Below are 16,276 nucleotides of genomic sequence, written 5' to 3'. Positions count from 1 at the left end.
TCCTAGCCGGAGATATACACAATGCACACAATACTTTTCAGTAGAATCAGTTAAGCTGCTCATAATACACAGTGGCCACTAGGGGAAGACACACCATATACTAAAATAGTGGTATGTAAACCACGACTCGAGCCAAGACTATACCCGGAAGACGCAGAAGTGCTGGGGACCCAAGGAACCACCCAAGGTAAGTAACCACGAGCCCCACAGAGGCTGTGTGCAACGTGGGAACACAACCGCTGGACTAATGAATCACAATGGGTAAGTCGCGGTTGCAATTTTAAAGAAGGAGGACCCTTCCCAGTGGACCCTGAAGAAACCCAGAGCCACCCCACCTGTGGATACCCCAGGAACCAGGATACCTACACCCGGGGAGCCAGGTGCTTAGGTGTGAAATGGCATCGGAAACCGCAGTCGAACCCAAAGGAGGACTGCAGGAAAATGCCACTGCAGGGGAAGGTGAAAGTGTCCAGTGGAACCCAAAGGTGGATCCAAGTTGAGAAGTACCTGCAAGCAGAGGGGACAGAGTCTATATCACTGAGGAGTGACCAGGAGGCACGGAAGATGAATGCCCACCGATGTCGAGTGCTACAGGAGAGCAGACGGTGACCTTGGAGCTGTAGCTGTGACGACCAGGTGCTGTTCGCGAGCTGTCCCACGTCGGATGTCCACAGTTGAGGGGTTGGTGTCCGTCGGGAGCACCAACAAGCCTTGGCAACTGCAAACAATATGGAGAGCAAAAAAGGTGCAGTGTCGGAACTAGCAAGGTCCAGGTGACTCACCACAAGCAGGGGAGTCAGGGCAGGCCCGAGCAATCAATGGAGCTCAAACTTTTCAAAGATGACCCTCAAGAGGACCCACAGGCAGGAGGCACTGGAGTAGCAAGAGGACCTTGAGCAGCTTACCAAAGATGCAGGCCCATGGTGTAAGAGATGCAGTGAGGACGAAGATCTTGGTCACTGGAGATGCTTGAGGTTGTGGCTACTTGGAGCCTGAAAATCTGAAAGGCAGCCAACAAGAGTTTGAAACTGCAAGTTGATGTGGTGCACGGGGGTTCGATTCCTGCAGCTTCGACAATGGATACTGGCCTTACCCTCGGTGAGAGGACATAGCAGGCCTCGAGGCATGTGAAGAACCACAAATTGTGGTGCTGAGCCTTTCGGAGTCCATGGGAGCCCAGGATTAGCATATCGGTTAGCTTAGTTGCGGTGTCTGCAGATGCAGGAAGTGACTCCTTCAGGTGTCTTGGATGCCCCAGGCCTTGGAAGGCACGGACGTTGCAGAAGACGAGCAGGGTGACAAGATCAGGAGCAGCAGGAGTCTTCCTAGTTGCAGCCTTGATGCTCAGAGAGCGAAGTCCAGAGTGCCCAGACGGTTGAGGAAGAAGTGGTGTCTGAAATGAATCTTGTCCCACGACGAATCTAGGGACTCACCCTCAAACAAGTCTTTGAGTGCCCTAAGGAAAGGGTTGGGACGATTCAAGGTTCCCTCCCAGGGGTGAGGTCGGACTGTGAGGAGGATACTCCCATGTCCTTTGACCAGTTTCGCAGCAGAGCGGGAGCCAATGACTCCTCGAGCTGGTTTGAAGTGGACTATTCAAGGAGGGCACCAAGTGTGTCCTTCAAGCAGACTGAGTGGCGCTAGCAAGCGTTCCCACCCGGTCCTAATACACTAAACCCTGTCTGGGAGGTAGTCACACCTCCCTGTGACAGGATACCTATTGTTGTGCCTTCCCCTGCTCAAGCTTGGCTCAGCAGCAGGAGGGCAGAATCATGTCTCTCGTCTGCAGCAGCCATGTTGTGCTGTCCGGGTCTAGAAGACTGGTACAAGGATTACTGAGGGCCTCCCGGAGGAGTTTTACAGTGCATGCAATCATACCTCCCACACCATTTATGGCGTGGGGGTATGATTTCAACATGTTGGATACCAAACATGATAGGATAAGATTTGTTACAGCCACTTTTGAGATGGTCATCGCGTAATGACGCAGTGCCCCTCTAAATGATATATGGCCAATTTGGGATGTATCCAGGGGTGCCTCCTCCACGTGGGCTGAGGAGTGTCACCCCACTACTTTCTCACAGTGCGAGAAGCAGAAACATAATTAAATACCATTTTATGTTGGGGGCGCTAGAGGGCGCACAAGCGGAATGGCTGCCTTGGGGCGTAGCTCCCGCTCCTTGGTAGATTATCCTTTACATATCCTCTGCCACAGGGTACTAAATCGATTGATTCTTCCCTAATCTGTCGCAGAACATTACTGCCTACACTCGACCCAAGTCTGGTGGTGCTGCGAGACTCAGGACCGGAGATACGAGCGCTTGAAACTTGACCGGCGATCGCTCTGGAGCTGGTGTGTGGGAACGGCCGGCTGCAGCTATCTACGGGACACCGGGGATGACAACGAGGACGTAGGCCGCTGATCACCGCGGCCGTCAAGATCCTGAGCGGCCATCGAGTGGGGGGTCGGAGCGGAGGTAAGCGGCTACCGCTGTCACTCGTGCGCCCCCCCCCCCCCCCCCCCTGCTGCTACTGGCCCTCGTCGTTGGGACTACAGGCGAGCTGCTTGCTGGACATCTGTGGATGCCGTGGGGCGGGTCGGCCCCTGGGCGGGCGGAGGACCCCCTCATCCACCTGGCGCTCTCGGCGGGGCGGCGCGATCCTGCAGGCTGCCCGGAGACAAATCGGAGGCTGTGCCTGGACCCACGCGGCTGGCGGAGCTGCTACAACGGACATTTTACTGCTGTTACGCTCCTGCATTATATTTGGAGCTGAGGGCGCCCTTGCTTGCCGCTGCCCTGCCGGGATACACGGCCGGAGGAGCCGTGTCCCCCCCCCCCCGGACTGCCCTAGCCTGGCCCTCTTCTCTGTGACTGTGCTGTGTGTGGAGACCCTGGATTGTGCCTCCGCGGTGCGGGATCCCCCGCGACGCCCCTCTCGAGCGGAGCTCTGCCACCCCTTGAACCCCCTCATCTGGGCCTTTTACATCGCCACTGAGTAGCGCGGCTGCACCTGTGGCCTGCTGACATCGAGCGGGGAGGCTCTAGTGCCGATCCTAACTGGACATTGTCGCCCCCTCGCCATCAACAAGCCTGAGGGGCGCGTGGATTTGCCTGGACCTGTGTCCCCTATGGTGGGGCTCCTGCTGCCCTTTTGGTGCTTTACCCTGCTGAGCGATTGATGTGACACTACTCTCTTGCAGTGCCTATAGAACTGCCTCCCCCTGTGATAGCCTGCAGTGCTGATACGCTCTACAACTATAGGGTGCTGAGACCACTCGGAACTTGCTCTTCCACCTTGTGGCAGAGTTGCGAGACTGGGCATTGGGCTGACCCCGATTTCGGAGAGACCCCCGACTACATCCTGCCCATATCGGACCCTGCTTTCTTTCTGGGCCTGGCGCTTGAATCACAACCCACCTGCGGCTACTTGTGCCAGCAGCCATAGTCTGCCAGTCCCGCGAGGGACCACTACAGCGCCACTGACGCCTGAGCACTCTTGGCCCCCTACCACGGACCACCTGGGGTGCGCAGGAGGGCCTGAGCCCACCCACGGTGCTTTTCCGGCGATTGCTGCGAGGCGCCCTACCTGCAAGGACTGCACGAGCCTCCTGCCTTGACGCACCTCTGCATCATCCCTGTCATTCCAGCGCTGATACGCCGCGGTGCCCCAGCGTTGCGACCTGTTGCGCCGTCATGAGGCCTGACAACCGCCAGTCTAAGCTTAGCTTCGATGGAGCCAAAAAAGGCGCGAAATCGGTGCCAACGGACCCTGGGCCTAGTGCGACCGCTTCAAAGGCCATCTCGTCCCCCACCAAAGACATCGAGTTGAGATGAGGCAGGGGTTTGCTACCGTCGTTGAGAAGGTCGATGGGGTCACTGCCCGGCTGGATGCCTTGGTGCATAAGGTGGATCGCCACGAGGAGAGGCTCACGGCTGCGGAACAGCGCATTTCCGACAACTCGGATGCCACCTCGACTCACACGACACAATTGGCCAGAATGGACAATCTGCTCAGGGTAATAGCGGCCAAAATCGAAGATTTGGAAGCCCGAAGCCGCCGGAACAACATACGTGTCACCAATGTGCCGGAATCTACAGACACGAGCAGGATGGAGCTCTTTATTGAAAAGTTGCTAAAGGGCTCGATCGGGGAGGACGCTTTCTCGCCTCAATTCATCGTGGAAAGAGCACACAGATCCCTGGCGCCTGTGCCGCAGCCCGGTCTCCCGCCGCGGCCAATCATTGCTAGGCTGCTGAACTATCGTGACCGTGATACAGCCTTGCGGGCGGCCCGGTCTCAAAAATCACTGCAGTTTAATGGCATCTCCTTCTCCATATACCCGGACTTCACACCAATGGTGCAGGAGGAACGGCGCAAATTCCTCCCAGTAAAGAAGAAGCTGCGGGAAGCCCAGGTGGACTATGCGCTGTTATACCCGGCGAAGCTGCGGGTAACGCACCAGGGGAAGCAACGGTTTTTCACGAACCCGCAGAAAGTGGAGGATTTTCTAAAAACGCTCCGGAAAGCACGCAGGGAAAATCGCGATGCTGCAGAGGACCAAGAGGACGGAGACCCTCCTCCGGCGCTACATGAGTGATGACTACCTGCTCCACCTACATTGGACACATCATATGTGCTGTTCAAACCTCCTCTACTGCTACGAGCGAGGGCAGAGCGGAGACTACGCATGCTGGCCCTGCACGGACTTCGTACACCTGTGGTAATGTACACCAAGGACCACTCTCTCGGACCTAGCCTCCACCAAGGGCGGTATAGTTCTGGAGCTATGGACTGGGAAGTGGCTGTGCGTGCTCTATGATATTCCCCTATTGGGTATTCCCCTTAAGGTTGCTGATGTTTTTGCTGTTGTTGCTGGGGTTGGGAGGGTGGGGTGGGGTGGGGGGGGGGCTCATTGGCTGCTGGCATGATTGGGATGCTGGGGTGGGTGGGGGGGTGGGATGTTCTGCTAAGAGGCTTTCATCGAACGGACTAATTGTTTTGACTCTGCTCTGGTGTGTGCGCCGCGGTTGGCAGGGCGGAACGGGCCATATACCTTCGCCCTGGCCGGGACTATGGTGCTTGATGTTGGACTATTCATGGCTACTCTAAATGCTCATGCACACTTAACTTGCATTTCCTGGAATATACGGGGCTTGAATGATGCAAAGAAATGTCGTAATGTCCTCGCTTATCTTGATAGACATCGCGTCCAGGTTGCCATGCTGCAGGAAACACATCGGTCGCCACAGGGTAGGACCACTTATGCGAGCAGATGGGCTGGGACTCGCATCTTCTCCTCATATTCCACATACGCGAGGGGGGTTGCTATCCTTATAGCCCGCAGTGTACCGTTTCAGAGACACGGGGAACTGATTGATGGGGAGGGGCGCTATGCACTGTTATGGGGAGACTGGGACGCGACACTTACACCTTTGTTGTCACATATGCACCAAACATAGATACTCCTGAATTCTTTACTACTCTGTGGGGCAAGATCATGGTTGCCGGGTCACGACACGTCATCTGGGGCGGGGACTTCAATCTGGCGATGGTGCCACAGCTAGATAGAGCGGACGGAGTCTGCTCCTATAAACGTAGAGCGCGGGAGGCACTTGAGGGAGAGATCGTGGAAGGGGGGCTGCTAGACGCCTGGAGACACTTGCACCCACATGGGAGGGAGGGCACTCATTTCACCTCACACACGGGAACTTGGGCGCGCCTGGACTATTTCTTGATCACCAGTGGAATGGCTGCGGAGTTGGTAGGGGCAGTTCACCTGCCGAGAACATACTCTGACCACAGCCCCGTCTTGCTACATTTCCGTACACCAGGATGGGACAGCCCACGACCTCACTGGCGGCTCCGCCCTGACATTCTATTGGACAACTTATTTCGCACTGAACTCGGGGAGGAAATAGAAGCCTTTTTTCCCAGGAACAGGGGGTCAGTTGACTCGGTAGAACACATATGGGAGGCATTCAAGGTGACCATTAGGGGATGCTGTATCTCTAAGAGCCACGGGGTTTTGCGAGACATCCTTAACACTATAAACACGCTAGAGAAAGAACTGCGTGCACTAGAACTTCGTATGGTCGTCGAGAACGGGCCCGAACTGCATGCTGCTTTCAGAGAGACACTGACGAAGTATGAGGAGGAAGCTATCAGGGAGGCCAAGTTCCGGTGTAAACACTGGCAAGCCCGTAAATATTGTGAGGGGGACAGGCCTGGGAAGGTACTCGCTACACTCACACAACCTTCACGCGCACAAACTGTCCTACTTGAAATTGCAGATGGTCATGGTTCCACAGTCAGGGACACAGATGAGATACTCAAGATATTTACGACACATTATCATTCGCTCTACACTTCCACCACGAGGCCCGACACGTCTTACGCGGACTACTTGAAAGATGTGGCGCTCTGCTGGCTCAGCGATGGGGACAGGGCATTTCTTGCAGCACCTTTCGAGTAGGACGAGGTCCGGGAGGCCATAATGTCCCTCAAGAACGGCAAAGCCCCGGGCCTTGACGGCTTCCCTGCCGAATTTTATAAAGCCTACATGGATATCATGGCACCAGTTCTCCGTGAGGTCTACTCGGAATCGCTCTGTGACGGTATACTCCCTTGCTCTATGCGCGAGGTAGTGATCACCTCCCTTTTGAAGCCCGACAAAGATCCCAGCTCCTGCAATTCCTATCGCCCACTCTCCCTCCTGAACTGCGATGTCAAAATACTCGCTAAAATTCTGGCCACCCGCTTGTCGCTGCTGATGACCAGGATTGTGTTGCCCGATCAGTCGGGCTTCGTGGCTGGCCGTTCCACCTCTCACAACCTGCGCACTCTATTCTCTCTGCTTCGTACAGTTCATCCTGATATGCCTGTTGCAGCTGTCTTCCTCGACGCATCTAAGGCTTTCGACTCGGTCGAATGGCCATACCTGTTCTCGGTGTTGACTAGCATGGGGTTCCCTACACTGTATATATCCTGGGTTCGCCTCCTCTATACCAGCCCCACAGCGAGGGTGTTAATTAACAGTCGCCTGTCACAGCCCATTGCAATCACCAAGGGCACACGCCAAGGCTGCCCGCTCTCTCCCCTCCTTTTCGCCATAGCAGTTGAACCTCTTGCATGCCGCTTGCGACAACTACACCGAGATGGGGCGGTACAGTGCTTACAACGTCAAATTGATGTGTCTCTATACGCGGACGACATCACGCTGTACGTGAAACACCCCGAGATACACCTCAATCCCCTCCTCAGGGAGTTCGTTGCTTTTGGTGGGATGCCAGGTGTACATATCAATTGGTCCAAGTCGCAGTTTTTCCCCCTAACTGATGCGGTAACTGACTTTCCTCTCGATTATCCCCTGGAGTGGTGTCGGACTGAGCTCCGGTACCTGGGGATCCGCATCCCTCGAGACAAGGACGAGACACTACGGTCCAATTATGGGGTGGCGATAACCAGGCTGACTGCTACTGTGGATCGCTGGATCACCCTGCCGCTCTCCATGGCTGGGCGGGCATCCCTCATTAAAATGGTTGTCCTCCCCCGATTTCTTTATTTCTTACTCAACATTCCTTATTTCCCCGGCGCTTACTTCTTCAAAACCCTAAAGACGGAGTTGCGCAGGTTGTTCTGGGGTGGCAGGAGTCCCCGGCTCAAATGGTCCACGCTCACTCTCCCCTACGATAGGGGAGGCTTTGATGTCCCCGATTTCGAGGCATATTATCAGTGCGCGCAGGCACATTTTGCCTATCACTGGATGGCTCTTACGCCTTTCATGCCGCACATCGCGGTGGAGGACTGGATAGTGCATCCGCTTCCACTCAATGGGCTGATGCACTGCCCTGAAACGTCCATAACTACGCCGAATACCTCGGTCTCTTGCACCTTAGACGTGTGGCGCCGTATAACCAAGAGCTTGTCATGCCCCCTGCTTTACTCGCCCAAACTGCCGCTCACCTATCATCCTAACCTTACCCTACTGTTGGAGCAAGGGTTCTGTGCGAACATTCGCATTACATGCTGGGGCGACCTGTTTTCTAACGGTCATTTTAAGTCGGCGGAACTTTTTTTTGCGACGCATAACCACACCCCACTAGAGTTCTTTTAGTATATACGCCTGCGGGCAGGGATGAGGGACATCTTGCCCGACTTTCCCGATGAACCTGAGGTTCTAGCTCCACTTCATTTCATGCTCTGCTCGCAAGATGGGGCTCATCTGGTCTCCGGCCTTTACCGTCAGCTCAGGGGCGCAGCTCCGACGCCGGTTTCTAGTGCTCGAACACACTGGACTAAGGAATTGGCCACTGATATTACTGACGAGCAGTGGCACTATTGCTGTGCGCTCACCTCCCGCATCTCTGCCAGTAGCAGACTGAAAATTATACATTATAAGTTCCTGCAGAGGGTGTATTACACGCCAGCGAGGAGGCGCAAATTCGGCCTTGCGGAGGATGATCGTTGCGAACGATGTCACGCTGAACATGCAGACTTTCTGCATCTGGCATGGGGATGCCCCCAAGTCGAGTGCTTCTGGCGACAGGTAACAGGGGCCCTCACTGAGATGACGGGGGAAGCAGTGCCCGCGGATCCACTGATAACACTCCTTGGGTACACTTTGCAGGTCCCTAGATCTCGCCGAAAATTCGTTGATATTGCACTACTCTTGGGCAGGAGGCGCGTGGCGTGCCGCTGGGGTCGTGGCAGAGCACCCAAATTCAAGGAATGGCTGGCAGACCTGACCTACTGTCAGGATCAACATAATACATTCGCTGAACTACTGCCCATCTCGAGTCGGCCTAGCGACATCTGGGGCCCACTGGTGTGCTATTTGCTTGCACGCTCAGATGACGCAGAACCGCCTGAAGACCCCCTTATTTCTGCTTAACATCCTGACCTGAGCTTCGGCCCTGACCACTGATCCCATTCATGTACTCGTAGTTCCTACTGGATGGTCCACGCCGGGGCCTCCTGCCCTCATAACATGCCGTCTAGACTTACTTCCCGGGCCTTGCGCGGCCCCCACCGTCGTGGATCTCTCCCCTTCCGCTTGCCTGTCGCCCCCCCCCCCTTTTTTGCCACTCTGAGGTTCCATACGCCATGCTCTACACACACCGTTATTCCTTCTACTACTTAACAATTCATAATACCACATACATTGCTCCTTTTAGAACTGATGGCTAGTCGTTAGGCTAGATGTGACGTGACTGTGGTACCGTTCCCACCTGTGCCTGACTGGGTTGCCACACCAACACATTACTATTTTCTCTCTGACCTGAAGTGAATTGCCTCTTAGTTTCTTTACAGTTGGGGGTTTCTGTTTACTGTTACAGGTCTGACCAACTTTATCAAAGGAACAAAAGCAACAAAAAAACCTGTTCTGCTGCTGTCTATCCTTCATTGCCCTACTACACCGGCAGTGTCCTTCATCCTCAAGCTTGGATACGCTATGCCGCCGGGCCTCCGGGATGCCGGCTACGAGGCTGTGTTATGATTACCTTCCTATGCTGCCGGCCTCCGGGTTGTAGGCGTGAAAAGCTGTGTCTTGTGATTCTTATTATACAATAAAGCTGTGTTTGAACCCCAAAAAAAATAAAAAATAAATAAATACCATTTTATGTTTCTGCTTCTCGCACTGCGAGAAAGCAGTAGGATAAGCCTGGTTTGGCTTGTTCCTGCTCCAGGCAGGGGAGGAGTGGCTTGCCCACTGTTGTGGGCGCTGACTGTTTATTCGGCCCCAGGGGCGACCAAACCAGTCATGCACACGCTACATTCTCTCTATGTAGGCTGCATGCGCCTACATAGAGAAAAGGGCCTCCCCATAGATGCCTGTGGGGTTGACGTCCTAGCCAATCACAATGCTGCCATTGCAGTGTTGTGATTGACTTGAGGGAGGCTGCCTGCTTCCTGTAAGGCGTTAGGCGCAGAGAGGAGACGCGAAAACGCAGGACCTGAGAGAAGGTAAGTTTAAATAAAATAAAAATTGTAATTAATCCCCCCCTCCTCACACATCTCCCCGCGAGTCATGCCTGCAGCGACTGATTGTACCTTAGTACTTTCAATACCAATATAGGGAAGAAATCACTGAGACTGGGGTCCCGATTAGCAGGATCCCAGTCAGACTAGTTAGACAAACAGCATTACATCAAGCAAAAAAGTGGGGGTAACCATAAAAGCAGATCCTACTTTCCTACAGGGGCTTAATACACCGTAGGTCGGAGTTGCCTCTGACCAATACCGCCTCGGACTTGGGACCGACTGACCTCAGGTCGGCGGTTCCACCGGCTGATTAGGATGCAACCTAAGTGTTCGGTCGCATACTCACTTTTCTCTATGGGAGCTTGAGTCACAGTGGTAAACTAGCAGTAATACAGGATGCTATCGAGAAATGGAGGGGAGGGGGTGTAAAACCCTACACCCTGTGGCAGACACCATGGGGTGCTTGCCGCACAGTGCAGGATTTTAGAGCGGGATACCCTAGGTACACCCTCGATCAACCGTTGGCCGCAGGGTGCGCTGCTGGGGGCCCTCAAAGTCGCTTTTCAACAACCTTTAAGTGTCGGAAAGGCCGGCACGGAAAGACTGTGAGAAACCGACATTGCAATCCCGACGGAGAAAACGCCGTCCATAGGGGATTGTGGTGCAGTTCCGACCGGCTGGAAGATTCCAAGAGCCGGTCAGAACCGAGTCGAAATGACCAGCCAGTTTATGTTTTGACCTCCGACATCAATCGGGCGGTCAGACCGCAAACTGACCATGTCAGTCAGAAAGCCTCTGACTGCCGTCAGAAACCTTCCGACTAGTGGTCGGAGGCTATCCGACCGACCTCATAATCGGCCCCATGTTGTTTTAGGCCTATGGCCATTTTATTTTATATACTGTTTGTTATATATTTTATACTGTATACTGCTATCTTAATGTACCGAGGATTTCCAGTCTGACCACAGGGAATGATACAAACATGTAAATATATAAAACACCCAATGTTGGAGAAGTAATTGAATAACAGAGCAAGATATTAAATATATCAGAATAAAAATGTGTCCTTGAGCTCCTGAATAGGCAACTCCAAAGTATAACCTCAGCTGACACATTGATAGATAGAAGACAATGTACACAAGGAAGTGCAGCAATGGAAAGAGAAAGATTTAGTTTTAGGTACCTGCCGTTCCATCCATCCCCTCAATGAAAATCCCACCGAGGTAAGGCAAGACCCAGTACCGACGCCGGTATCGATCCTGACCCAGAGACACGGTACGAAGCGCTTGTGAAGCGTGGAACAGCTTCTTGCGAAAAATGGTCTGCTTCTAAAAAAGGAGAAACTTGTGGTAAATGGATAGGAAGTCAAACACACCACCTCAACAGCCCGCAAATAAGTGCTAATTATTTATTTCCCTTTGTGAATACCACACAGCTCATGATGCTAGGAAATGGTCATGAAGAGGACAGAAAAGAACTAAACTTTCGGTTGATCACCAAAAACATTCAGGATAAAATAAATTACGAAAGAGGCCTGACATACCTATTAGCCAAGACAATCCTTTCACAGGAACACCCCCAGCTTCAATATGTAAATACCATTAGAAAAATGGGGTATCACCCAAAATAGTCATAGGACCTGGGTATCAAGCGATAAACATGAAAAAGTGGTCCTACATCTATACTTCGTACTTCAAATAAATTAATTCTTTGAGAAATACTGGTTCATAGGAATTAATCCTAGGCAGGAAAAGAAAAGCCCAATCTGTTTATATATATATATATATATATATATATATATATATATATATATATACACATACAATGCACCCAATTAGATGTTCCAAAAAATGTTCATTATGAACATCATCATTTATTTAAATATTTACAATTGCATAAAAATACTTTGTACAGAAATTCAAAAGAGAAAGTACTGCCAGGCGCAGTAGTAAAGTGCAAGAAAAGTGCTCGTGTGATAGGAAAGTTAGATAAAAGAATCAGACAATTCAAAAATGAGATACAATTCCTTATAACAGAAACCTGACCCGTACAGCTAAATCAAAACAATTTGTTATTCCAAAAACAACAACAAAGTGCAGTGGGCGGGAAGGGAAAACGGATTCAGGTTTCACACACATGGGGGGGGGGGCAAATGTCGAATTTTCGACCCTGGGGCGTTGGTGGGTGGATTAACACCTCAGCTGCGGGTCTTCATCAGGACAGGACAGGGACAGGCAAAGGGAACCTGGAGTAAAAACAAATAGATCATCAGATCCAAAGTTCTGTATAAATTAAAAAACTTCAAACAAGCCCAACAAATGGGTAGGGTACATTACCTAATGCGTAAGAAGGCAGCACGTCACATAGGTGAGCCATCAAAAGATAGACAAAAAACAATGGGCTGAGCGCCAAGGATTGGCACTAGACGGCTGTATACAGTAGTCATTCAACTAATGAAAGAGGAAAAGATGAAGCACTCACCACTTTAATGATGTACTCCACCAGCAATTGTTATGTATACATTGTGACCTCAAGTCAATCAATGGAGAGGTGTATCCTTTATCAGGACTCAATTCCAAAAGCTATAATATAGATATGATGGGGAAATATGAGTCTTATGCAAAAAAGAGGCAGAGGGGAATTCACAAAATGCCTCTGTCAGATGATCTAAACATAAAACTCACCGTGAGAGTGTGATATGTGAATAAACACTCAAAATCGGTTTGAACCCAGGAACAAACGGAACTCCCCGTCAGTTCTAGAAAAAAGCATAAGTGAAAAATGCCATATCAATGAAGTGAATCCTAATGGGTGCTTCAAGATTATAATAATGCCACCCTAAAAGACATGTAACTATTGCGCATACCTGTTTGCCTATATGGGCAATCCGGCACCTGAATGATGTGCGCAGCAACAAATACACGTAAGGCGCTGTAGGAGTCCCTCGTTCAGTTCTAAGAATGCAAAAAACGCCCCATTAGTTCAAAACGCAGCGTGCAGAAGCAGAATCATTTTCCTACAGGATTATAAAACGAATATACATCCCCAAGGCGCCTACCTTCATATATTCACTCGGCAGGCTCTTAATGTCCCAAATCGCCGTGAAAAAAGGAACCGCATTCAATATCTGGCATCTCAAAACAAGAGAAAACGCCGGCTTCCGTGCTACGTAAAAGGAAACCCGCGGGACGTGTGGGGCTCTCCTATACTTCAAAATAAAAGCTGCTTGGTCGTTCAAAATAAGAGTCCTCCCAGCCAGAGGCAAGGCAACCCTTCACACGACTGGCTAAATGGTCTCAATGTTACCGTGTTGTAGTGCGAGGTTGAGCACAATAAGAATACATATTTCATCGCAGCTCCGGGCGAACATTAAATAGTTACAACCGTTCATGTGCACCACAAGGGCAAAAATTTTTTTTTTTAAACGGCAACCAATATCGAGTAAATACAAATACCCTTCCAATGGAATTGACTAATTACCATGGTTCATGTGCCAAAAGTGAGCACAATAAAATGAAAAACTTAAAGCAAACTGCAATGAAGTCTGCCACACCAGTGGTAAAAGGTCAGAATAAGCCCACTAGAAAAACATGTTCTAGGGCTATCAGTGAGTATTATGTCTAGTTGCCAAGGTTATTAGATACCAAATGGCACACAATGCTAAAGGGGAAGTGGGGGTGCAATACACAAGAGGAAGAATCCACTAGACTTCATATTACTAGAAGTCTTATCGATGAATGCTAAAATTATTCAATGTCATAGAGTATCCAATGCTTCCCATGCAAATCAGAAACATAATGACTGATGTTTCCATACTATGTAGACAATGTGAAACACAATCACACAAACATTAAACAGCAGAAAAATAGACAAAAACATTTCCACACAATTACAATCAATATAAGCAGACATAACCTTCAACCCCAAATATCTGTCTAGAATACACATTGATGGTTTCAAAGGGAAAATAATTCCTTACCCCTTAGATGGTCATAAAACCATCCTGCCACCAAAATTGTACAAACATGAAACATTAGGAAACACATTTCTGCACAATTAACATCAAACTCAATACAGAAAGAGACATATCCCTCAAAGTCTAACAGACATATCCCTCAAAATCTGATAAAGCAATAGATCTACAGTACATATTGACAGTTTACAGGGGCAGAATCCTTTATCCCATACATGGTCATAAAGACATCCTGTCACCAGTTGTCAAGCACATTCGATGATAGCAGTTGTCAAGCACATTGCACGATACCAGACAAGAGGAACCACTACCTACTCTGCAGGGCAGCTATTTGTCTATTGACGTCCTCATATTCATTTAGGCCTCTGTTAACTGTATCGAAATAATGCATCCACTTAACATTCACGTATGCTTAAAGTGTTAGCAAAATTCCCACCACGTGGGTTCCTTGTGACTTTCTCCACCACCCACCATTTCAAAGTTTCCGGGGGATGGTTACATTTTACTAAATGTTCCACCAAAGGAGCACCTTGTACTTTACATCGTACTCGGCTACAATGCTGCAGGATACGTACTTTCACCCTCTGCACTGTTTGCCCGATGTACATGAACCCACAAGGGCAAAGTATCGCATAAATAACCCCCATGGAGTTACAATTACTGTGATGTTGTCGGACATGCTTATAGTCATTGTATGTAAACGTTTTCAATTCCAGAGCCATATCACAAGCCTTACATGCCCCACACTTATGATGGCCCAATACTGGGGGCATGTTCCACAATGTTGTCTGGTTGTCAATGTTTCTCTTAGGGAGTAGGGATTAAGAATATAATCAATCAGCATTGGCACCTAGTGGCTGACGAAATTGGAATAGTGGACCCACCCATGCATGCTTTTTGAAAAGGAAGAAGTGTTAGGGATTTTGTAGTACAATCCCTACTCCCTAAGAGAAACATTGACAACCAGACAACATTGTGGAACATGCCCCCAGTATTGGGCCATCATAAGTGTGGGGCATGTAAGGCTTGTGATATGGCTCTGGAATTGAAAACGTTTACATACAATGACTATAAGCATGTCCTACAACATCACAGTAATTGTAACTCCATGGGGGTTATTTATGCGATACTTTGCCCTTGTGGGTTCATGTACATCGGGCAAACAGTGCAGAGGGTGAAAGCACGTATCCTGCAGCATTGTAGCCGAGTACGATATAAAGTACAAGGTGCTACTTTGGTGGATCATTTCGTAAAATGTAACCATCCCCCGGAAAGTTTGAAATGGTGGGTGGTGGAGAAAGTCACAAGGAACCCACGTGGTGGGAATTTTGCTAACACCTTAAGCATACGTGAATGTAAGTGGATGCATTTTTTCGATACAGTTAACAGAGGCCTAAATGAATATGAGGAGGTCAATAGACAAATGGCTGCCCTGCAGAGTAGGTAGTGGTTCCTCTTGTCTGCTATCGTGTAATGTGCTTGACAACTGCTATCATCGAATGTGCTTGACAACTGGTGACAGGATGTCTTTATGACCATGTATGGGATAAAGGATTCTGCCCCTGTTAACCATCAATATGTATTGTAGACCTATTGCTTTATCAGATTTTGAGGGATATGTCTGTTAGACTTTGAGGGATATGTCTCTTTCTGTATTGAGTTTGATGTTAATTGTGCTGAAATGTGTTCCCTAATGTTTCATGTTTGTACAATTTAGGTGTCAGGATGGTTTTATGACCATCTAAGGGGTAAGAATTATTTTCCCTTTGAAACCATCAATGTGTATTCTAGACAGATATTTGGGATTGAGGGTTAGGTCTGCTTATATTGATATTGATTGTAATTGTGTGGAAATGTTTTTGTCTATTTTTCTGCTGTTTAATGTTTGTGTGATTGTGTTTCACATTGTCTACATAGTATGGAAACATCAGTCATTGTGTGTCTGATTTGCATGGGAAGCATTGGATACTCTATGACATTGAATAATTTTAGCATTCATCGATAAGGCTTCTAGTAATATGAAGTCTAGTGGATTCTTCCTCTTGTGTATTGTACCCCCCACTTCCCCTTTAGCATTGTGTGCCATTTGGTATCTAATAACCTTGGCAACTAGACATAATACTCACTGATACCCTAGAACATGTATTTCTAGTGGGCTTATTCTGACCTTTTACCGCTGGTGTGGCAGACTTCATTGCCGTTTGCTTTAAGTTTTTTATTTTATTGTGCTCACTTTTGGCACATGAACCATGGTAATTACTTAATTCCATTGGAAGGGTATTTGTATTTACGCGATATTTGTTGCCGTTTTCTAAAAAT

General features: G+C 49.6%; 1 protein-coding gene across 11 annotated transcripts in view; it reads right to left on the bottom strand.

Moving 5' to 3' along the window:
• BAZ2A (bromodomain adjacent to zinc finger domain 2A) overlaps positions 1–16,276 on the bottom strand; it is a 1,342,005-nt gene that overhangs the window by 590,312 nt on the left and 735,417 nt on the right. For all 11 annotated transcript variants that reach the window (XM_078689111.1, XM_078689116.1, XM_078689113.1 and 8 more), the window contains one exon: positions 11,168–11,312. In XM_078689111.1, the coding sequence (XP_078545237.1) occupies positions 11,168–11,312 (145 nt within the window). The remainder of the gene's footprint in view (positions 1–11,167; positions 11,313–16,276) is intronic.

This window comes from Lissotriton helveticus, chromosome 1_1 (assembly GCF_964261635.1).
Source record: "Lissotriton helveticus chromosome 1_1, aLisHel1.1, whole genome shotgun sequence".
Taxonomy (NCBI): Eukaryota; Metazoa; Chordata; class Amphibia; order Caudata; family Salamandridae; genus Lissotriton; species Lissotriton helveticus.
The sequence above is the reverse complement of the archived record's forward strand: the minus strand, read 5'-3'. Positions and strand labels throughout refer to the sequence as shown.